Source organism: Clupea harengus, unplaced genomic scaffold (assembly GCF_900700415.2).
Source record: "Clupea harengus unplaced genomic scaffold, Ch_v2.0.2, whole genome shotgun sequence".
Lineage (NCBI taxonomy): Eukaryota > Metazoa > Chordata > Actinopteri > Clupeiformes > Clupeidae > Clupea > Clupea harengus.
This window is the reverse complement of record NW_024879703.1, coordinates 10,001-35,000: the sequence shown is the minus strand read 5'-3', so window position 1 is coordinate 35,000 and position 25,000 is coordinate 10,001. Positions and strand designations below refer to the sequence as shown.

Sequence of the window (25,000 nt, the reverse complement as noted above, 5' to 3'; positions counted from 1 at the left end):
TTGCCCGAACAGCCCCAAATGGTCTGCCACCTTCTTTATGTCTACAAAGTTTGGTCCAGCCAGATCAAAAACATTTCTTAAAGTCACTGTCTTTGAGTTGAGAGGAATTCTCGTGAGTGCATGAAATCCATAAGCAGTCCAAACTGCAAGAGAAGTTACTGGTCCATTCCTCTGTACAATAAACAAATCCCAGATTTTAAACAAGCTTCTATAAAAAGGTGGTAATTCCGAGGTGTCCATTAAATGGGGGGTCATCAGGAACAGGGACTTATCTAGCCCCAATCCTCCACAAGTTTTAAAATACTACAGCTTACAGCCCGCCAGGCAACATCTGAAGGCCCACTCAGAAGTCTCTTTATGAACTGCATCCGAAAGGCTGCAGTCCTACTTTGCATCTGCATAAGGCCATGTCCACCTTCGTCCTTTGGCAGAAACAAAACTGCCTGAGGGACCCAGTGTAAATGATCCCAAAAAAAGTTAACCAACAAAGATTGTATTTTGCACAATAGGTCTGGTGGGGGGTCCACACAGGCCAGCCGGTGCCAAAAACATGATGCTACCAAATTATTAATTATGAGTGTACGCCCCCTATAAGACATTTTTGGGAGCAGCCATTTCCACTTTTCAAGACGCCCTTTTACTTTTTCAAGTGCACCATCCCAGTTTTTTTGCACTACTGTGTCATTCCCTAAAAAAATATTTAAAACCATCCTTTTGCCATTGCAAACCACCTGGGAGATTAGGGACTCCATTGGCCAACCATTGGCGGAGCAATAAAGCCTCGCTTTTCGACCAATTTACTTTGGCTGATGATACCACCCCAAAATCATTAAGTACCTTTACAAGTGCCTTAATATTAATAATATTCTCCACTTATCAATAACACTACGTCATCAGCATAAGCTGACAGACGGAGAGGAGTGATACAACCAGGTATGGAAATGCCGTTTAAACATATTCTCAATTTATTTAAAAGAGGCTCTATTGCAAGGGAATAAAGCATTCCGGATAAAGAACACCCCTGCCTCACACCCCTATTTACTTTAAAAGGAGCGCTTAAGCCACCATTTATCTTCAGAACACTCTCAACATCACTGTACAGAACTCTGATCATATTTATGAATTTTTCACTGAACCCAAAAGCAACTAAAACGTACCAAAGATATTTATGCTCCACTCGATCGAAAGCCTTCTCTTGATCGAGTGATATCAAGCCTACATCAAGTTTCAATAGCCTTGACACGTCAATTGCGTCGCGAATCAATGACACATTATCGTTAATTGATCTGCCGGGTACACAGTACGTCTGATCAGAGTGGACAACTTGCTCCATCACTTTACTAAGCCTTTTGGACAAAACTTTAGATAAAATCTTATATTCACTACACAGGAGTGATACAGGTCTCCGGCTCTTTATTTCCATGAGGTCACCTTTTTTAGGGAGGAGAGTGAGGATTGCTCTGCGACAAATCACCGGCAGCCGCCCTCCGGCTAAGCTGTCGTTGAGAACTGCCAGCAAGTCTTCTCCCACCTCCAACCAGAAAGACTTATAGAACTCGGTCGAAATCCCGTCCAGGCCCGGAGCCCGATCACCCTGCAAAAGTTGAAGGGCGCTCTCCAGTTCCTCCAAAGTAACAGCAGCATCAAGCTCGGCCAGGGTTCCCGTTAAAACCTGAGGCAAGTTATCTAAAAACGCATTACCGGTGACCCCCTCACTGCTTACCTCACTCTTGTATAGGTTCTTATAAAATTGAACTGCCCTGTTCAGAATTTCAGAAGCATCTGACATCAAGACCCCAGCTTCTGATCTCAGAGCATGAATAAATCTTCTCTGTCCATTTTTCTTTTCCAAATGGAAAAAACAACTTTGGCATATCCATTTGATCCATACCCTGAAACCGTGATCTGACCAGCGCACCATTCACCTTAGTACCCAACAGATCAGCTAAAGCACTTTTTTTCGCCATCAAATTCTCAATGTGATCGTGACCATTATTATAAGCTAGAGCTTCAAGTAACTCTTTCTCCAAGGTCTCTATAGACCGAGTTATGTCCTTTATGATATTATGAGTGTACTGCTTACACAACTGTTGGATTTGTATTTTCCCAACATCCCACCACTGTTGTAAGGATTTAAAAGATGATTTCTGTGTTCTAAAATCATCCCAGGAGTTTAAACACATCTTTAAAATATTTGTCTTGTGTTAAATTTATGTTGAAGTGCCAATACGCACTCTTTGGCTTAAGATGCCTTAAAGTTACTACACACTGTACTAGACTGTGGTCTGAAAAACTTACAGGCGTAATCAAACAGTTTCTAAAAATGTTGAGATGGTGTTTAAAACTGTAAAACCTGTCTAGCCTAGCTAATGAAAACGTATTACCATAAGCGTGGGCCCATGTGTATTGTCTCTGCTCGCCATGAAAATTCCTCCACACATCACTAAGATCATGTGCCTTAATAACCTGAATAAGGTTCTTTCGGGAAGGCATATGAGGCTCAGTATGATTTCGATCTATAATACGCTCTGTACAATTAAAATCTCCACCCACAAATAAATATTCCTCACTGTTGCAGTCAAATAAAACAGTGGACAGTGTGTCTAAAAATTGAGGCAATGTGAATCTCACTCATCGGTGTAATAAAAGAGAAAAAATTGCATAGCCCCCAAAAACGAATCAACAAAAGAAAGAAAAGAAAAACTCTAGGCATTATCATCCTCATTGACACCTAAAACAATATTCAACTTCGTGAGAACTTTTTAAAAAAACGGTAGCCCTCCTGATGTGTGAACCCTCCTTCGGACATAAACAACCTTGTTTTCATTATAAATTGGTCCACGTCAGGAAAAAAAGTCCATGTTTGGTCTGTTGTAGAAACCTCTTAATATCCTCGACACTGTATGAGGGACTGGGGTAACCACTATGTCGCAAAGAGCAAGATATGCTGCAATCTGATTTACTCCCGCTTTCTGTATCCGTGACAACGGGGCAACTTGGACTGTCTTTCTTTTTGGCTTGTGAATGGGAGCTGGTTGATCTCCTCCTCTTTTAGATATGTGGCACCTTAAAGCCTCCATCAGTTTCAGCTAGAGGCCCTCTTTTCCCCACTGTCTCAGCAAGAAAGTGATCACCTGTATCCACTGACCCTTCACTGTTTTGAGTGTTGTCCACACTCATGCCAGCCTCAGTTTCCTCTTCCTCCAGTGGTTCAGCGGGACACTGCTGACCTGATCAGAGGAACTAGCCTCAGGTGTCTCTGCGTGATAAGGTGCCTCTGTTTCCTCTCCTGTCGTCTGAACCCCGTCCGCCCCATCACCCTCTCCATTCCCGGGTGCCTCATTACTGGCGGGCTGGCTTTCTTCGGCCTTCTCCTGATTTTCATCGGAGCGATTGTTATTGCCGGGATTGTCTCGCTTATTTGGACAGGATTGCACCAGATGACCCGCTTGGCCACATCCAAAACATTTAACCATGCTCGTTGTAATAAATACAGTGTAATTGAAATCATCAATTTTCATATTTAACGTTAAATCAAGATCCTTCTTGTCTTTCAGTACCATGTAAGCAAAACGCCTGAAAGACACTACGTGTTTCAGTAACGGGGATTTGCTCGCTATCGTGATTTTCTTAATCGGTGAAACTAGTTTACCATAGCGAGATAGAGTATTAGCAAGAGTATCATCCTTTATGAAAGGCGGGACATTAGAGATGATAACCTTCTTAGAAGGGGTAGATAAAGGGAGCACAGGTTTAAAACTGCCATCAACCACTATTCCACTCTCAACAACTGCATTGGCCATATCTACCGTCCGAAGGAACATAACAATAGCACTATTCATATGTGCCGCGGACAAAATGTTGTCATGCCCAACAACGTCCCCTACGGCCAAACTACAAATTTCAACACTGGCGGTAGAGGCAATTTTGACCGCGTGCCGCCTAGTGAGAAAATCAAACTTTTCCGCACCTGAGGCAGCCATGTTTTCGGCACAGAAAAAAACCACACTACATACACACACACACACACCACCACAAAATAACTAAAGCTTCCCTCAAGAAACCCAATACACACACAAAACAAACCTATATAGATATAAAGAAAGATTGAAAAAAGCAGCAATACTGGCACAGCGGCCAGACGCAGCTTTCGCTCAACACTCTCAGGCTCCGCCCACACACTCAGTCCATGCCGCAAACCAGGAAGAGAGAGGAGAGAGAGAGACACACACAGAGGACAGAGAGAGGGAGATGGAGGGAGAGAGAGAGTAGGGAGAGAGAGAGAAACACACAGAAAGAGAGAAAGAGAGAGAGAGACACACAGAAAGAGGAAAGAGGGAGGGAGCGAGAGAGGGAGAACACCAGACGAGAGAGAGAGGGAGAGAGAGAGAAAGAGAGAGAGAGAGAGAAAGACACACACACAGAAAGTAGAGAGAGACACACACACACAGAAAGAGAGAGAGAACACACACACAGAAAGAGAGGAAGAGAGAGGAGCGAGCGAGCGGGGGAGAGACAGTGTGTGTGTGTAGTGTGTTACCTTGTGGAGCGTGTGTACGTGTGTGTGATGTTACCATGTGGTAAGCGTGTGTGTAGTGTGGTAGTGTGTGTGTGTGTTACCCTGTGGTAGTGTGTGTGTAGTGTTGTGTGTGTGTGTTAGTTACCTGTTGGTAGCGTGTTGTGTAGTGTGTAGTGTTGTGTGTTGTGTTACCTGTTGGTAGTGTGTGTGTTAGGTGTTGCTGTGGTGTGTGTGTTACCTGTGGTAAGGGCTGAAACACACCACCAAAACGCGTTTTAAAAACGGGAACGCTATTAAATCATTACTTCCCTATGGTACGTGCGCGCCTATCCGTGTGGCCGCCTTTATAATCCGCCGCGCGTTGCGTCTATTCTAGCATTTTTTTTAAAGATTCTAGCATTTTAAAAGGTGAAATATTCTCACTTTTTCAGCAACAGGGCACGGAGGCACCACCGCTCATCAAATGTCACATTCGGCCCAGGCAGGTCCTCACGCAGCTCCGCTTCATGGGCGCCGGGCATAACAGCCTGGTGCGCCTGCGGTTGTTTTGCCCCGCCGCACTTTGCCAAGATGTTTTTGAAGCGTCTGCCGTCTTTAGAAACGCGTTTGGTGTGTTTCAGCCCGTAGTGTGTGTGTGTTACCTGTGGTAGTGTGTAGTGTGTGTGTGTTACCTGTGTGTAGTGTGTATGTGTTACCTGTGTGTAGTGTATAGTGTGTGTAGTGTGTGTGTGTAGTATGTAGTGTGTGTGTTACCTGTGGTAGTGGGTGTATTGTGTAGTGTGTGTGTGTGTGTTACCTGTGGTAGTGTGTGTGTGTTACCTGTGGTAGTGTGTAGTGTGTGTGTGTGTTACCTGTGTCTAGTGTGTGTGTGTTACCTGTGTGTAGTGTGTAGTGTGTGTGTTACCTGTGGTAGTGTGTATAGTGTGTGTGTGTGTGTGTGTGTGTGTGTGTGTGTGTTACCTGTGGTAGTGTGTAGTGTGTGTATGTTACCTGTGGTAGTGTGTGTGTTATCTGTGTTAGTGTGTGTTACCTGTGGTAGTGTGTGTGTGTGTGTGTGTGTGTGTGTGTGTGTAGTGTGTGTGTGTGTGTGTTACCTGTGGTAGTGTGTGTGTGTTACCTGTGGTAGTGTGTGTTACCTGTGGTAGTGTGTGTGTGTTACCTGTGGTAGTGTGTGTGTGTGTGTGTGTGTGTGTGTGTGTTACCTGTGGTAGTGTGTAGTGTGTGTGTGTGTTACCTGTGTGTAGTGTGTAGTGTGTGTGTGTGTGTTACCTGTGGTAGTGTGTGTGTGTGTGTGTGTTACCTGTGTGTAGTGTGTAGTGTGTGTGTGTGTGTGTTACCTGTGGTAGTGTGTGTGTGTGTGTGTGTGTGTGTTACCTGTGGTAGTGTGTAGTGTGTGTATGTTACCTGTGGTAGTGTGTGTGTTATCTGTGGTAGTGTGTGTTACCTGTGGTAGTGTGTGTTACCTGTGGTAGTGTGTGTTACCTGTGGTAGTGTGTGTGTGTGTGTGTGTGTGTGTGTAGTGTGTGTGTGTTACCTGTGGTAGTGTGTGTGTGTTACCTGTGGTAGTGTGTGTTACCTGTGGTAGTGTGTGTTACCTGTGGTAGTGTGTGTGTGTGTGTGTGTGTTACCTGTGGTAGTGTGTAGTGTGTGTGTGTGTTACCTGTGGTAGTGTGTGTTACCTGTGTGTAGTGTGTAGTGTGTGTGTTACCTGTGGTAGTGTGTAGTGTGTGTGTGTGTGTGACCTGTGGTAGTGTGCGTTACCTGTGTGTAGTGTGTAGTGTGTGTGTGTGTGTGTGTGTGTGTAGTGTGTGTGTGTTACCTGTGGTAGCCCAGTCCCCTGATGATCTCCAGAGCCTGTGCGCTGCGGCGCCCCCTCTGGCAGTAGAGCACAACATCAGCGGCGTCCGCTGGAGGCAGCGGAGCCCCATAGCGTGCTCTAAACTGATCTGGAGTCAGCCCAAACGCCTCTCCCAGCTCTCCAACTGGGGAAAGGGAATCAAGAGCTCTTTCTCAAACCCACGGACAGACGCATAGTACTCACAAGTACATTATACAGTATGTGGTCTAATCACAGGAAAAGGAGTATACAGAGACTGAAAGTAGCTTACAATGATGCTTTTAGATTGCTGCTTCATGTGCCTAGGTGGCATAGTGCTAGTCAGTTGTTTGTGTCTAAGCACGTACCAACCTGTGAGGCGCTCTTGAGACAATTGATGTATGGTTTCATGTGTCAACTGGACAAATCTGAGAACTGTATAGTAGAGGCTCTGGTCAACCCTCTAAAGAGCTGCAATCGATTTACTTCGAACATGAGATGACATTGGCACAAAAGTCTTCATACTTTTTAATGAACTGTATTATGTATGTTGTATCTTCTTGTTTTTCTGTCTTTTTTATAGTTTTATGTCTGTTATTTTATATGGAACTTGACGTCTGAAATAAAGATTTATATATGTGGAACTGACAGGCTCATAGTACTCACAAGTACATTATATATGTGGAACTGACACACAGAAAAACATATACGTCATATCACTCAAACATATACACCATATCACTCAAACATATACACCATATCACTCAAAACCTATACACCATATCACTCAAACATATACACCATATCACTCAAAACATATACGCCATATCACTCAAAACATATACGCTAGGGGTGTAAAAAAAAAACCGATACATATCGATATCCGTTTTTAGCGTGTAAGATACGACTACATCGATGCGTGACGTCCCGTATCGGTATTAAAATGGCATAAACCGGTCTTTGCCCGATTTAAAAGTTATGGACCGGTTCACAAGCGTTTGTCTCTCCGTTAACTTGCTACGCAAAACACTAAACACTGGCTGACCTGTTGCATTTTATCTCAGTCAGAACAATGACAGCCTGTCATTGGTTTATGCTATGCGGGCTTTGGCCAATCAGGCTGTATTCTCACAAATACACCAAGACTCGAATGACAGATTACAACTCCCATTCATTTCAACAGCCAATGCTATGCTAGCTACGCCATTCATTTCGATGGCCAATGCTATGCTAGCTACTTCAGCCAAGGAAGATACATCGTTGTTGATTGCGTGATTCTACAGACATCCTCGGATTTAAATAATTATAATAACAATAAATAGGAGAATATTTGTATCATTAACAATTATGTTTAACATTTAAAGTTATGATTCGCAGACCGAGCCATCGTGATGTCCTAACATAAATAAAAGCACTATATTGTAACGTGCCGGCATTGTCGCCCCATAATGCCGTGCGGCGCATACTTTTCTCTACGTGATGCACTAGAGCTCAACGATGTTCCTTACTGTTCTAATTGCATGTCGTTGTTCTGTGTTGGGACGGAGTTTATACAGGTGTGTGACGGTAGCACAGTCTGTTCGTGATAACTTGTACCAGGCCATAAAGCCCGTGCCATTTTGACATTGTGTTGTGTTTAGTATTTAATAAAAAGCCATAACAAATATTCCGCACTTCCGTGATTTGTTACAATATGAACACTGGAAATGGCAGTGAATAAATAAATAACCACTAAACTCAATCGCGTAGATATAGCCACTGTGGAATAGAATTGACATATCTGGGTCAATGACGTATAAGGATTTTCAACAGGCCAATTTTAAAATACAAAAAATAAGAATATCTATTGCAATTTTTCAAACATTTTGAATGTTGTGTACACGTAAATTCATATTAAAATGTTAAATTAAGTGATTTTAGTGATTTTTCATCTAGATAAATTGGCCATGGCCTTAAAAAATGTCATGTGGTGCGACCGTGATTTATCTTAAAACTAATTAATTTCCTTAACATATTTAACATTTTTTAAACAAGTTATCAGTAATATAAAGTGTTTAGAGACAGTATTTGCATTTCTTTTGAGTTGTACATAATGATCTCATATTTTTGTTCTATTATGTCTTAAGTCCCCTTCTTAAATGTAGTTTACAGACATATTTTTCCTGTAAAGCGCATAAAACTGATAGAAATGTTTAAAAAATACCATTTACTTAAGCATACTGTATTAGTGATTAATATTTCAGCCCCAAAAATTTGATATTTTATTAAGAATTAAATACAGTGATTGCTATTATTGGTCGCACCACATGATGAGTGGTCGCTCCAAATGATATGAAAACCTCCTATCGTTTAAAGAGATCAATAAACAATAAATTCCATACAAAACATAGATTAAAACCAGATTTTATTCAAAAATTCATAGAATTTTCATGAACACAAACATTACATAAACATATTTTTATATAAAAATCGCATCAAACTTGACATTCAGGTCTTGAAGACTAGCTTGCTCCCTGGTCGCTCAGGAGTGCTTGAGGGATCTTCAGTGTGGCACGTGGTTTCCCTCAGGTCTACTTTTACTGGCTGGTAACATAGGCATGTCTTCATTTCTACATGCTTCAAAAGCATGACACCTCCCTATGACTTACTTGTGCCGCTTGTGAAAACAAAACCTGGTGAATCTTGAGGGCCCGTCCACACGGAACCTGGATTGCCTGAATCCGGAAAGAAATGTTGTCGGATCTGCCCTCCGTCCACACGAACCCGGCAGATTGGGTCACTGAATCCGCAACCTTTTGAAACCGGTCTTAAGAGTGGAAAGATTCCAACCCACCAGCGGATCCGTGTTCGTGTGGACGCCTGATCCGCACATTTTCTAACCCGATGACGTAATTGCCCCACATGAACGCCCCACGCCACGCCTCGCAACCTCAGCCTGAACCCTAATTAACCCTGCTTCACTTCATAACAGCAACAACAATAACTAAATCGTTAAGAAGCTGGTTAGGAAAGGGATGACATTAACAAGCCATACTTTAATCTATCACTGCTTAATCTATTTGCATCAGATCATTGTTCGAAACTGTTTTTTTTTTTTTTTTTAAGTGTCCGCAATAGCCTATATGAGAAAATCTGACTTAAAAAGATTTATATTATAGACGGAAGATTCAAAACAGTTATTTAACACAAACGAGGGTTATGGCGAAGTGCCCGATTCGAACTAGTCCTGTTGGAGTGCTGTGGTAAGAGTGATTTCAGGTGGTAGAGAAGTCGCTCAGCAATCGGTAGATTGCTAGTTGGATCTCGACTTCTCACTTTATGCGCAAGCTCCATGACGTCTTTACAGCGGATTCAACCACAGGTCCATCACTGACTACATGTAGAACTGTAATCTTTGGGCAGGTTGCCTGAAGCTCTTTCAGTATGGGCTCCAGGTGTGCCCACACTCCCTCCTCATCATGGCGGAGGCTGTCTGGCATCTGGTAAAATAGATTAAAACAGTTATAAATAAATGAATACATAAATAAATAATAAATTACTAATAAAGGCATAATTACTAAAGTGAAATGACATGCTCTAAATTATATTTTTAGCTTTTTCTCATGATATTGTACAAAGCTTAAACCTAAAACGTTGTTTCTGAAATATTAGAAAAAAATTACTCAAATTGCATAAAAATCTATTCCAAATAATACTTAAATAAAGTACTTAATACATATAAATCATCAATTGAATATTAAAGCACAAAAACTGCCAATCAAGGACATGTATCTATCATGGAAAACATTTTGCAATGGTCGCACCACATGATATTTGGTCGCACCACATGATATTTTCAAGTTCAGTCAAAATTTACAGGCACAGAATTGGCCACCTAAACAAAACAACCTAGCTTAGCACAAAAGGTCACAATGAAATTTATAATCAAAATATGTATTTGTAGAAATAACTTAAAATTCATTGTTTTTTTGAGGTCACACCACATGATATCGAAATATGGGAACTACATACCATCCGTTAAAAAGGTTATTTTTTTTTCCAAATTTGAGAGTGTTACAAACCTGTTGCTGAATCCATGGGTCCTTGGCAAACTGGTCAATGATGATATCCATTCAAAAACAGGAAGTTGCAACATAATTGTCCCAAAGTGGTCGTTTCGTGATGGTCGCACCACATGATATTTCATAAAATGGACATCATCGGACAAAGTTTGGTTGTATATTATGATGGAAATATAAATCCAAATGCTTTGCAATTTTGTACAGGACTACAAAACACTTGGGATATCATGCCAAATAGGGCAGAAAATAAATTTGAATAGATTTAGAGTATTTTCAAAGAAGTTTTCACAACAGCAGTCATGGCCGGACGGTCGCACCACATGATATTTTGACACTTTAAATAACAGAAAAATTACAAATAACTAATGTTTTTTAGAAAATTAAAGTGAGTACATATATGGGAGAGGTACTACATATACATGGTATCTTTTTATGCATTTAAACCTTTTATTAACTGAAATAAATGCAGTCGGACAGAATATGTAGGCGTCACGTCATTGACCCATCTACATTCTGTAACAGTACCTCCACCTCTGCCCTGGTGAAATTAGGTCTGGGTTTACCGGTGCTTGCTTTGAAATGATTTTGATCAGTCTCTGAAGTTGCTTTCGCGTTGCCTGTGGAGTGTGCACACGTTGCAATAGCATGCCCTTATAAGGAGCTGGCGGGGCGTTTCTGTATGCAAGTTCAGGTGCATGAGAAAGCGCGTTCAATTAAGAACACATTTCCAGGCGTTCATGAATCCAGCAAAGATCTTTTCTGAGGTTGGTCTTTTGAGGTTGGTAAGAAGATATTTAATAAGACAAGAAAATGTTTCGAGAATGAGGTCCATTGTTTCCTCACAACTCAGTGTTTTCAATTATTGAACTACATCGAATCGAATCGCATCGAATCGCATCGCATCGAACTGAATCGTTTTTTATCAACATGCATCTTTTCTTGTATCGTATCGTGCCCATGTATCGAGATACGAATCGGATCGTCTTTGTCATGAGAGATTTACACCCCTAATATACACCATATCACTCAAACATATACGCCATATCACTCAAACATATACGCCATATCACTCAAAACATAAAACATGCTGATGTCTGGTTTATGTGCCTTTGTGGCCAAGTTAAGGGGACCTCTTCTGCGTGTACATCGTGATTGGGCAATAAGGATTATGCAATCTGGATTGGGTAATCTGGATTGGGTAATGTGGATTGGGTAAGTGGTGTCTGTGGGAGAGAGTTACTTCATCTGGCCTGTACTTTGGGCTTTTGTAACTTCAACAAACACACACACCCACAGATTGTTCACATGCACAAAAAGCTCTACAACACACACACACACACACACACAGATTGTTCACATGCACAAAAAGCTCTACAACACACACACACACACACACACAGATTGTTCACATGCACAAAAAGCTCTACAACACACACAAACACACAGATTGTTCACATGCACAAAAAGCTCTACAACACACACACACACACACACACAGATTGTTCACATGCACAAAAAGCTCTACAACACACACACACACACCCACAGATTGTTCACATGCACAAAAAGCTGTACAACGCACACACACAGATTGTTCACATGCACAAAAAGCTCCACAACACACTAAAGAAAAGGGGAAACCCTGACAAGCGTAACAGGTCCCTTTAAAGCGTTACACCAACTTTAAGCGAGTCGTTTCCAGATCTGACTCTCCTGTATGTCTCAGCACCTCAGTCTAGAGTTGGTGACTCCTTTGTGTGTGTGTGTGTGTGTGTGTGTGTGTGTGTGTGTGTGAGAGAGGGAAAGAGAGAGAGAGAGAGAGACTCACGTGGTACATTGACAGCTGTAGGTATCCGTCCCTCTGCAAACTCATCAGTGTTGCGGACGTCAAAGAGTCTCACTTTTCGTTCAGCTAACAAATGCTTCAGCTCTGAATAGGTGACTACTAGCGCACGCGCACACACACACACACACACAGAGATGGAGACACCAAACACACACACATCGAAATATAAGTACATCAGAAATATAAAATAGAGTTGATACAACCATGGCATGCAACTCACCACGCACACACACGCACATACACACACACACACGCACACAACACAAGTACATCGGAAATATATAATTAGAGTTAATACAACCATGGTATGCAACATAACACACATAACAACCGCACACACACACACACACACACACACACACACAGATCCAGGGTTCTCCCACTCCCTCCCTCTCCCATCACTATATACACTAGGGAAGAGTAGAGGCCCACGCCACTTGTGAGTTGAAACAGGGTGGTGGGGCTTAAGAGGCACAGTCACACAGTGGCAAGGTGGGTGTGTGTGTGTGTGTGTGTGATACTGCCTGTGTGTGTGAGTGTGTGTGTGTGTGTGTGTGTCTGTTACTGCCTGTGTGTGTGAGTGTGTGAGATTGATAACTGTGCACAGGAGCTGGCAGAGATTAGAAGTCTGTACGTGACACACACACACACACACACACACACACACACACACACACACACACACACACACACACAGGAGCTGGCAGAGATTAGAAGTCTGTATGTGAACTCTACTCTTGTTTACTTTCTGTTTAGAGAGCAGCTAATTAGGCCTTAGCCAGGCAGGAGCAGAACGGGAGGAGACATGGCAATGTCACACGAACACACACACACACACACACACACACACAATGTCACCGGATACAACCTTCATTGTTCTGGAAAATGATTTCTTAAACTGAGAGGGAATATGTTACATTGAAACACACACACACACACACACACACACACACACACACACACACACACACACACACACACACACACACACGAAAGGGAATGTGTTACACTGAAACACACTAAGTGTTTGCATACACATTATTTAGGTGTCCCTGTAATTTAAACGTTTAAGGGTTTAGCCAACAGCAGTGGCGGTTCTAGACCATTTTTACTAGGGGGGCCAAGGAGGGGCCAGTGTTTAACCAGAGGGGCACATACAAATTATAAGATTTTTGTAACCAAGAGTAGCTAGGTAGTCATATATAATAATATATAGTAATAATATAATAATTATTATAATAATAATATTATAATAGTATTGTTTTCTGTTTATAGTTTCTTCAAATTTAGACTTTTTAAATGTAGTATTTTTTAATTGTAGTGGTTGGTTAGCTGGCGAACATTCATGACAACGAACATATCGTCATACAAAGTTGCCCCACCAGAAATTTCGGGCTAAAATCGCCACTGCTATTCATACTAAAATCTAAGCATGTGATTTTTTATGTGATGTCTCCTTTAGGATTTGTTTTTGGCGTTGGTACAATCGTGAATAATTGCTGTGTCTTATCAAACCTAAACTCTCCTGGGCAAGCTAGCGAGCTGTAGCTGATGAGACAGGACAGCGATATTTGGAAAAGGCATTGATTATTGGCTGCGATCCATATTTGTTAACTTCAACTTTATTTTGTCCCTTAAAGTCTGCAAAGCGTCTGGCCCAACTTTCTTTTCCCGACATTTACATTTATCTTGTACATCAGGGGTTTTCAACTAAGGGTCCGTGGCCCCCTGGTTGTCCGCGACGGCATTGCAGGGGGTCCGCGACATGTTGATCAGTTCACCATTGACTTTTTTTTATTTTTATACATATACCTGGGCCCGTAGACATATTTATGTCAATCTAAATACTCTGAATAGCCAAGTCGCATTGCCTGACAAAACCAGTTGAAAACCCCTGCACTAGCCAATCAAATCATTAGCTAGCTAATATTCAATGAGAGCCAGATTGAAAAAAAACTCTATACATGGTTCTATTTCTACATAAAAGTAAATTTGGCTTTTTTTGTTGATTGGATTTTTTTTTAAGTTACTGAGAAAATGACACTGTACAATGTAATATATATATATATATATATATTTTAACTGAAAAATAAGTTTGCACTTTATATGTAAGGGATGAAAATACCCACAAGGTAAACAGCTCACTAACAAAGTTACACAGCAGTTACCAATTCATAGCAGTGTGATTGGTTGATGACCGGTCAATCGTTCTAGAAACGTCTGCGTCATGAACACACCCAACTGGAAAACATTTTCGCAACAGCATATCATACTCCAAACGACAAACAGTTTGGAGTCTATATCGCATCGCCTTGAGGTTCAGTTAAACACAGTCTTCAACCTGGGGCATCTGTCTCTGTGGCGCAATTGGTTAGCGCGTTCGGCTGTTAAAAGAAAGGTTGGCGTTTCAAGCCCACCCAGGGACGGGATGTCTTTTCCTTCAATGATGGGAGAGTATCTTTCTAAAACAGCAATGCTTTCTGCTCAGTACAATGAAAATTATTACCTGCACGACTGTAGATTATAGGCCCATCAAACTATATCATTTGATATTAAAAATGTGTTAGGTTTCTATTCCTAATCAATGTGTTATGTATTCAACATACACATTTGTGATGTGAAGTTGTACATATTTTAGAAGCATATGCAATGTTAGATGGTTATGATCATTTCAAATTATTTTAATCTCATTGCCTTCAGATGCATCAACAGAGTTTCCCACAGGAAAGTCTGAAACTATGATCTTAAAAGGCAGTCTAGGGTGCTTGAAGGCAAATGTGCTTGCTGCATGTTCTATGTGTCCCGCATGTGTGTAAGGGTTAGAGCTAATGTTAGAATCAAAAGCTTCCGCAACGGCATTGCAGGGGGTCCGCGACATGAGCCTATGTTGATCAGTTCACCATTGACTTTTTTTATTTGTATACATATACCTTGGCCCGTAGACTAGGGATGCACCGATACCACTTTTTTACAAACCGATACGAGTACGAGTATTTTTATTTGTGTACTTGCCGATACCGAGTACCGATACTGATACTTCTTAGATTTGGTCTCCATGAAAGTGCAATTTAAAAGTGCAATTAATTTGGAGGCAGATTTTATTTTTATCTCTCCAGATTATGTCAAGCCTATAGTACAAAATTAACAGAAGGCTATCCCAAGCCAAAAATAAACAGAGCTTTCTGGTTTTAACACACAAAAAAAGCCTTCAAACAGACAATATCATCACATTAGACAAAATGCAAATATAACCAGATGAAGGCAATTCAATTTGCTGCATAGTTAACAACACAGTCTGCTTAACAAAAAGTGAACAGAACTATTACTGGATTAGCACAAGAGCACATTTCAGTTACAAAAGAATCAGAAGAATCTCCTGCTCAAGTACACAATCAATCACTTAACCTATGTGGCACAGTCTTTCTCTCTACCTCTCTCTCTGTGTGTGCGTGCGCGTTTTTTTCTTTTGCAAGACGTCAGTTAAGATTGGTTGCTTCGTCTTGCGCCGATAGCATCAGTGAACTCGGTGTACTTATAGGTGGTGGGCCGAAGCCTCGTATCTGTTCAACTTTGCATTTTAATTTTGGAGGACCTGCATTTTTAAAGTTAGGATGATTATATAATTTCTAACGATAAACCAGTTGTTGCCAGGACAGTTTCCCGTGGAGTTTGTCAACCCCATAGTGTAAAAGTTTGTTAAACTCGCCGGCTAACACAGTTGCCTACTAAATCAGTCGAACCAATAACACGACGTTATACTGGCGTAAGAAAATTAGTAACCAATCAGATGCAGCCATATTGACACCCGTTTCACCGATGACTCATGTTGACATCTTTCACTGCTGCCGCGACAGCTCCAACCCATTGAAACGGAGACGTGTTGTAAGTAATAATTTGATCAGTATTAGGCCGTTTTAAAACATGTTTGTTTTCTAAACCGTCTTTTTCATACGTGAGTGATGGTGTAAATAGTTTAAGTTCGCTAACGAGCCGTAGTTTGTACTGTATAGCCTTGCTTACGGTTAGCTATGCTATTTGTTAATACCTCATTTACCTTGTCTCTGTCAAGTTTGATCAACGTTATTCACCTTGTATGGAGTCGATGGTAGAGTCATAAACCACGCAACACAAAACGTTTTAGTCTAAGAAATATTTAATCATCAAGGGGGAAAAGGAAAGGTAAGGGGAAAATGTGGATCTCCTGAGCACTGGGACCAGAGCCACAAGGCTAAGGTCGGTTAGTCCACAAAGAGATTAAAGGAACATAATGGATAAAGAAAGGGGGGGAGCCACCCCTCCCTGGCAGCACTGCAATACCAGGGTAATGCCAAGGGGTGAGATCTCTCCATAGGCCTCTTCTAAGATGTTATTATCACAATGTGTGCACTTGCACAGGTTGGTACATGGCAGCTCATACACTTTGCATGTACATTTTCCCCTGACAGTTTTTTTTTTGCAGGAGCAGTGAACAAGCTCAAGGATCGCCTCTGGAGCTAGTGGAAGTGACATCCAGTCCACCTCACAGCCATCTTCCAGCCATGGTTGATCGGAGGAGGAATGTCTGGGAAACACTCCAGGCTCCTCCTGTGCACTGCAGCCTGGTAGCTTGCCCGCTGAATATGTTTGTGCAGAGAGTCCTGGTTTGGAGGCAAGTCTCGCTCAGAACATCTGCCCGACTTGAACAATGTAGCCTGACTATCACACCCGGAAAATGGATGGAGACCTACAAGGGCGTGGCAGTTTTGATAGATCTGTTATTTGGGACTCTCTCCCCTTTGCAGTGTGCAAATACAGGTTCGCATTGATGTGGCTACAAAAAGACAGTGCACTGCAGCCTGGTAGCTTGCCCGCTGAATGTGTTTCTGCAGGGAGTCCTGGTTTGGAGGCAAGTCCCGCTCTGAACATCTGCACGACTTGAACAATGTAGCCCTGGCCTTATTGATGTCCTGAGAAGTCAGTCCATAGAGGTCACACGTGAATGCCTCCCGTGCCTGTTTGAGGTCTTCTGATGGTGTGACACTTTCTTCCAATTGCCGAAACTTTGAATTTCGTTTTTTTTATGCTTTAATTTTTCCAACACCATACAGAGCACTGACTGTATCACATCCGGAAAATGTATTGAGACCTACAAGGGCATCACACTTCTCCTGTTATGTGAGATCTGTTATCTGGGAATCTCCCCTCTGCAGTGTGGAAATAGAGGTTAACTTTGATGTGGCTACAAAAAGTCAGTGCCAGTACTCGGCATTTTTAGTTTGAGCTGAGTATGCTGTACGAGTCGCATACAAAATGAACCTCTGTAGACTTTGTTTCCTTGGCCTTCAGCTGCTGCACCAGAGCCATAGCATCCCAAATCTAGCACTGCCCACAACAATTAGCCTAACAAAGTAATGTGTGCACTTGCACAGGTTGGTACATGGCAACTCATACACTTTGCATGTACATTTTCTCCGGACAGTTTTCTTTTTTTTTCAGGAGCAGTGAACAAGGATCAGTTATGGTGTGATGTCAGAGTGATTTATTTTCCTCGAATTTTTGTGATTGTACTTTGGCCAGTATGTCTGAATGTTTTGATTTTCATTTTGTCATGGAATAATGTTTCTCCACCCTAGGTGGGCCGAGAGGCTGTATCGTGTTATTTGCCCTGTTTGAGGAGGAGTACCGAGTTTCAACAAACCGAGCAAAAAAGGTTGCCACTCGCACTTTTAGATTTTTTTTTTTAAGTCGATGACTTGTTTAAGATTAACAACAAATACGACGGGAGGCTATGTGCAGGGTACAACATTTATTTACCGCGTTCATCCATTCGGGTGCCTGTGAAAGTGCCGGTGTAGGTGACGTTAACGTCAATATACTGCGGTGCTGACAGTGAGGAGATTAATTTTGTTAGTTAACTCTCACCTATTAAGATACACACCTGAATTTCCCTCACGGGATTAATAAAAGTGTAACTTCCACTATTAAACTTTTTCAAACCCCCAAATGTGAATGTGAAGGTAACGTTTACAATTTTAAGATGTGTGATAATTCTTGGCTTTTCATCTGTCAAACGATGTCCTCATTTCTTTGTCAATTTTTCTAATAAATGCACACGACTTTATACAATGTTGAAATGTATTGTTTGTGTTAAGATCACAACGTCATAATAACGAGCCAACCTGTACCATTTTCGAATGCACGTTTATTAGCATGGTTTGCATCATTTAGTTACAGTACAGGTAGAGTAAGTCATGGAGTGCTGCATGCATGTGGCGAAAGGAGATGGACCCATAGTCCCCTTTTCTGCAGTAAGCTGGGAGAAATTTACAAATTCAGTCTTTCAATGGAAAGTTCTTGACTGTATAGAGAGTGCTGTAGCTGAAGAGGCAGTGCAGAGATTTAACTTAATTGAAAGCCAGGATGCTAGTACTGCACCAACCAACACTGGCTATCACAGGCAATGCTACAGTTATTTCACAAACATTACAAAGATCAAGCGAGCACAGAAGAGAAAAGAGAGGGAAGATTTGCTTCAAGAAGCTGCAAATAAAGGTAAGTAAAAGAAGTAAAGGTGAACTTAATCTTGAGCTTAACTTTGAATGTGTAGAGGGAACAAACACTGTTGAGATGAAAATACCAACACATAATTCACAATAGCCTCTTTCAGAATCAGAATCAGAATCAGAATCAAAATGGGATTTATTACCAAGTAGGTTTACACCTACTTGGAATTTTTTCTGGTGTGAAGGTGCATACAGTAAACATAAAAACACAATAAGTACTACACATAACATAAAATCACAAATAAGTACTACACATAAGAAAAGTACTACACATAAGAACCAAAAAACACAATATATACGATACAAATATATAAACAATGAATACAAATATATAAACAATGAATATAAAAAAAGTAAAGTAGAGTACAAAAGTCACACCATCATAAAATAATATGGCCAGCATGGCTTGGAAATAGCAATGATATAGTAAAGGATAAACATTGAAGCACAACTTATGCTTCTGTGATGCAGTGACAAAACATTTGAAGCAACCCCTCATAATAGTTTGTCATCTTTTAGGGACAGACTCAGAAGATGGTGAGGAGACTCCAGCAAAAAGACGAGCTCTAAGGTCACAAACCAGTGATTTCAACAGATTCAGGCGAGCTCCACATCTGCTACCTGTCCAGTGTATTATTTGCAAATGTGACAAATACATGTGGGAGAAACACAGCAGAAAAAAGAAAAAGGAAAAACTCAGTCAGTGTGAGACGATAACCGCTGGGAAACTGCTTGCCGCAGCTCAAGGAAGAAAGGATGAGTCAATCCTTCTACATATCCAAGACCGCGACTTGGTTGCCAGTGAGGTGCGATACCACTTTACCTGCTTCAGGGATTACACCCGGGACCTGCGCACTGAAAAAACAGATGGCAACTTGTATGAAAACGGTTACAAGCATTTCTGTGAGACTGTCATTGAGGAGAGGCTGATAAAGAATAGGGAGGTGCTCCGCCTATCAAAGTTGACCTTGCTTTTTCGGGAGATTGTAAGAGAAACAGAGGGAGTGATCATCAATGCATATAAGCCTCAGTCATTAAAGGCCCGACTTCACAAGTCCCATCCGGTCTTAAAATTCCACGAAGCATCTACAACCCATCTTGTGTACGTGGACAATCTGTCAGCTGAGGAGATCATCCATGAAGGTGTCACTTCTTCTTCTTCTTCCTCCTCCTCCTCCTCTTCCTCCTCATCATCATCATCATCATCTGAAGACAGTGAAGGAGAAATGAAAAGTAGAGGACATGTTGAAAATGCCACTATGATTGATTCTAGAGTATTATATCATGCAGCCCTCACACTGAAAGGCATTATCCAAGAGACAGCAAAAAAAACACCAAAGCTCCCATGGCCACCCACAGCAAGAGACCTGACACTGGAGAATGCCCTTAGCATAGTGCCTCCCCAACTTTTTAACTTTATTGCTTGGGCATCTGGAATTTCATCCCTACCATCAGATGAACGTGTCGAGGTAAATGAAGAGGAGAGCAGAAAGATAGTGTCATCCTGTCAAGACATTATTACCCTAGCAACCACAGGACGTTGGCTCATGCCAAAACAGTGCTCACTTGCAATGGCCGTTCGGCACATGACTGGTTCAGCACAGCTCATAGGGTTGTTAAATGGTCTTGGCCACTGCTCATCCAACTCCCTGGTCCTGGAGCATGATACTGCCCTTGCTCACCTACAAATGGAGAGGGGAGAAATACACATCCCTGAAAACATCAACAATGCTGAAGCGCCTGTGACTCTTGTCTGGGATAATAATGACTTTGGGGAGGAGACCCTTTCTGGAAGAGGAACCACACACAATACAAACGGCATAATAATTCAGCAGGCTATAGCTAGTGATTCACCATCTTTACCCCACACATCATCTACAAAAAGAACAAGAGAGCGGTCGGTTCATCCTCCTCCATTGAACCTTTTAAGTTACACAAGGGGAAAGCGGTCTGGACCACAGAGTTCTGTTCTAAAGATCGATCTACAGCAGGACCAATACAGAGATGCCGAAACAACCGGGAGGAGAACTGATGCTGCTTTCTTCTTAATGAAAATGTCTGAGGCCCAGGGGAAAGTCTTTCCCGGATGGACAGGATTTAACATCATGTTGAAAAAGGACACAGTCCTACCCTCTACAAATGTTGGCTACCTACCAGTAATTGATGCCAGTCCAACCGATCTCAGCACTGTCCACACCATCCTGAGCCACTCCTCTGCCATTGCTGACAGCCTGAATCAAAGAGAAATAGTGTTAGTCATGGATCAAGCCATATATGCCAAGGCCCAAGAAATACGTTGGCAAACAAGTTCTTACTCAGAGAGAATTGTACTAAGGATGGGAGAGTTTCATACAGCGATGGCATACCTTTCCTGCATTGGGAAACTTTACTCTGATGCTGGCCTCCAGGACATCTTAATTGAGTCTGAACTTGTGGCGCTGGGTTCAATTGATGGAGTGATGACAGGACATCACTACAACAGGAGCATCCGAGCACACAAACTCTTGGCGGAGGCACTGCAGAGACTGCGCTGGCAGGCATACCTGGACACACTCACACAAGAACACAAGGCATCAGCTTTTAAAGTTGCAACAGATCTGCAAGAGTGTTTTACTAGTGAGAGATTCAATGATATGCTTACCTCTGACACATTTCTTCAATTGCTGAAAGGCTATGGAGAATTTGTGGAAAAAAGCTCCTCTAACCAGACCTTCATATTTTGGAGTACATATATTGAAATGGTGGAAGATTTGCTTCTTTTCATCAGGGCTACTAGAGAGGGGAATTGGGCTCTCCACTTGTCTACTGTGCGGAGTATGCTGCCCTGGTTTTTTGCCTGTGACAAAGTCAACTATTCCAGGTATCTGACTGTGTATTGGGCTGAAATGACCAACCTTGAAGACACCCATCCCCTAGCACACCAGCAACTTCTTTCTGGGGACTTCGTAGCCCAAAGACATCAACAGCATGGTTTTGCCGGCACCGCATGTGATCAAGTCATTGAACAAACGGCCAATCGGGACTCAAAGACAAAGGGAGGCATCAGCGGATTCTCTCTGAACAAGGGTGCAGTTCACCGATGGACACTAACCCAACATGAGCGGGCAGCCATTACATACGAATGTAAAACAATGGCAGGACAGTGCCCAGTAGCAAATAAAAATTCGGAGCTGAACAGCACCAGAATTCAAAAAGATGAAGCTGATGTGACAAGCATTTTGACCACAATCGAAAATATGGTCAACCCCTTTGACCCGATGCTAGAGGGAGAGTCTCTGTATAAAATCTCCTCTGGCCAACTGGCACCAGACAGTGTTGTGTCTGATTTGCTTGGGGCTAAACAAAGAGGCACTCGGGCGCTCACGGAATTCTGTGAGAAGAGGCTCATCAGTGGAGTAACATCTTTCCATGACCCAATCAAGAAAAACAAAATCAAAACATTCAGACACACTGGCCAAAGCACAATAACAAAAATTAGAGGAAAAGAAATCACACTGACATCACACCGGAACCTATTTGCAAGGCTAATAGTTGTGGGCAGTGTGAGAAAAGTGAACATCGAGGACATGCTCTGCTACAGTTTGGGTCCTTTTCCACAGTCCCTAGCCAGCTTTGACGGATCCCTGGTGAAAACGAACAAGGCCAAGCTGATGCACATCTTGCAGGACGAGATCAGCCCACCTGCAGAAGTGAGAATTCCTGATGGTTCTGTCTGGATTTGGGATGCTATGGCTCTGGTGCAGCAGCTGAAGCCTCAACCTACGTTTGGGCTATTCGCTGACCATGTGCTGAGGACACTAGTCCAATCTGCCAAGGCAACAAAGTCCACTGAGGTACATTTTGTATGCGACAGGTACAGCAACCTCAGCATTAAAAATGCTGAGAGAGGCAGACGGGCAGAACAGGGATTTCAAAAAATTAGGATTTATGGTAACGAACAAAAAACACCAAAACAATGGAAAAAATATCTGGCATGTGGGGAAAACAAGGAAAGTTTACAAAATTATCTATTTGAACATTGGACCACGTCTGCAAACACTCTAATTGGGAATGTGACAGTCATCATGGCACATGGCAGCAAATGCCATGCCATCAGGATGAATACAAGCATAGAAATTCAAGAGCTCAAGGAGCTTGAAACTAACCAAGAAGAAGCAGACACCAGGATGCTGTTGCATGCCGCTCATGCCTCAAAAACCTGGACCAACATTGTCATTAAGAGCCCAGACACAGATGTCTTTGTTCTGGCACTGTCTTTTTGTAGCCAGATCAATGCAAACCTGTACTTCCACACTGCAAAGGGGAGAGAGTCCCAAATAACCGATCTTTCCAAATTGCACAGCCATCTTGGACAGGAGAAGAGTGATGCCCTTGTAGGTCTCCATCCATTTTCCGGGTGTGATACAGTCAGTGCTCTGTATGGTGTTGGGAAAATTAAAGCATACAGAAAACTAAATTCAAAACAAGAATACATTGACCTATTTCGGCAATTAGGAGAGAGTTTCACACCATCAGAAGACCTCAAACAGGCACTGGAGGCATTCACTTGTGACCTGTATGGAATGACCTCTCAGGACATTAATAAGGCTAGGGCTACAATGTTCAAGTCGGGCAGATGTTCAGAGCGGGACTTGCCTCCAAACCAGGACTCTCTGCAGAAACACATTCAGCGGGCAAGCTACCAGGCTGCAGTGCACAGGAGGAGCCTGGAGTGTTTCCCAGACATTCCTCCTCCGATCAACCATGGCTGGAAGATGGCTGGGGAGCTCTACGAGGTGGACTGGATGTCACTTCCACCAGCTCCAGAGGCGATCCTTGAGCTTGTTCACTGCTCCTGCAAGAAAACTAATTGTGTCAGGGGAAATTGTACATGCAAAGTGTATGAGCTGCCATGTACAAACCTGTGCAAGTGCACAAACTGCGATAATAGGAGCGTAGAAGAGGACTAGGGAGAAATCTCACCCCTTGGCATTACCCTGGTATTGCAGTGCCGCCAGGGAGGGGTTGCTTTCCCCCCCTTTTTTGTTTATCCATTATGTTCCTTTATTCTCTTTGTGTACTAACCGACCTTTGCCTTGTGGCTCTGGTCCAAGTGCTCAGGAGATATATCCCTATCCACATTTCCCCTTCTCCTTTCCTTTTCCCCCTTGATAATTAAATATTTCTTAGACTAGAACGTTTTGTGTTGCGTGGTTTATGAGTCTAACATCGACTCCATACAAGGTGAATAACGTTGATTAAACTTGACAGAGAAACGGTTAATGAGGTAACAACAAAGCATAGCATAGCATAGCTAACAGTAGGCAAACCTATATAGTACAAACTACGGCTCGTTAGCGAACTAAAACTATTTACACCATCACTCACGTATGAAAAAGACGGTTTAGAAAACAAACATGTTTTAAAACGGCCTTATACTGATCAAATTATTACTTACAACACGTGTCCGTTTCAATGTGTTTGAGCTGTAGCGTCTGCAGTGAAATATGTCAATATTCCAGCTGAGCTGAGTCATCGGTGAAACGGGTGTCAATATGGCTGCATCTGATTGGTTACTAATTTTCTTACGCCAGTATAACGTCGTGTTATTGGTTCGACTGATTTAGTAGGCAACTGTGTTAGCCGGCGAGTTTAACAAACTTTTACACTATGGGGTTGACAAACTCCACGGGAAACTGTCCTGGCAACAACTGGTTTATCGTTAGAAATTATATAATCATCCTAACTTTAAAAATGCAGGTCCTCCAAAATTAAAATGCAAAGTTGAACAGATACGAGGCTTCGGCCCACCACCTATTAGCACTATGGTGTGTCTTCAGATGTTTAATCAAATTGCTTGTGTTAAACAAAGTACTTTCCTTTCCGCCCCTAGACATCGTAGCAGTGCAGATCTTACACTGTGCCCTACTCCTGTCGTCGTCATTTATCTTAAAATGAGCCCAAATCGCCGTTAAGGCAGCACAACGAAATTGCTAATCGCTAACGAGATGCTAGCAGCTAAATTTAGCGAAACCTGTATACTGAAATACTTTGACACTATGACAAACTTTCCTAACACAGTCAAACATCAAGCAAATGCAACACAAGACGGCAAATAAGCTACTTACTAGTCTGGCAGAGAGTGGTAGGACAGGTAGGACAATACATCACATTTTGTGTCAGCATAGACCGGCCAGTTTGATGCAGTGAAATACTGACGAGTGGTATCGGTGCTTG

The 25,000-nt window shown here is 42.2% G+C and overlaps 1 protein-coding gene across 2 annotated transcripts in view; it reads right to left on the bottom strand.

Moving 5' to 3' along the window:
* Window positions 1-25,000, bottom strand: part of LOC122129924 (thiosulfate:glutathione sulfurtransferase-like) — a 29,636-nt gene that overhangs the window by 3,152 nt on the left and 1,484 nt on the right. Inside the window, exons 2-3 of one of the 2 annotated variants that reach the window (XM_042704652.1) lie at window positions 12,225-12,341; window positions 6,339-6,501 (exon numbers count right to left, since the gene is read on the bottom strand). In XM_042704652.1, the coding sequence (XP_042560586.1) occupies window positions 6,339-6,501; window positions 12,225-12,341 (280 nt within the window). The remainder of the gene's footprint in view (window positions 1-6,338; window positions 6,502-12,224; window positions 12,342-25,000) is intronic. The other variant, XM_042704653.1, reaches the window with a different exon arrangement.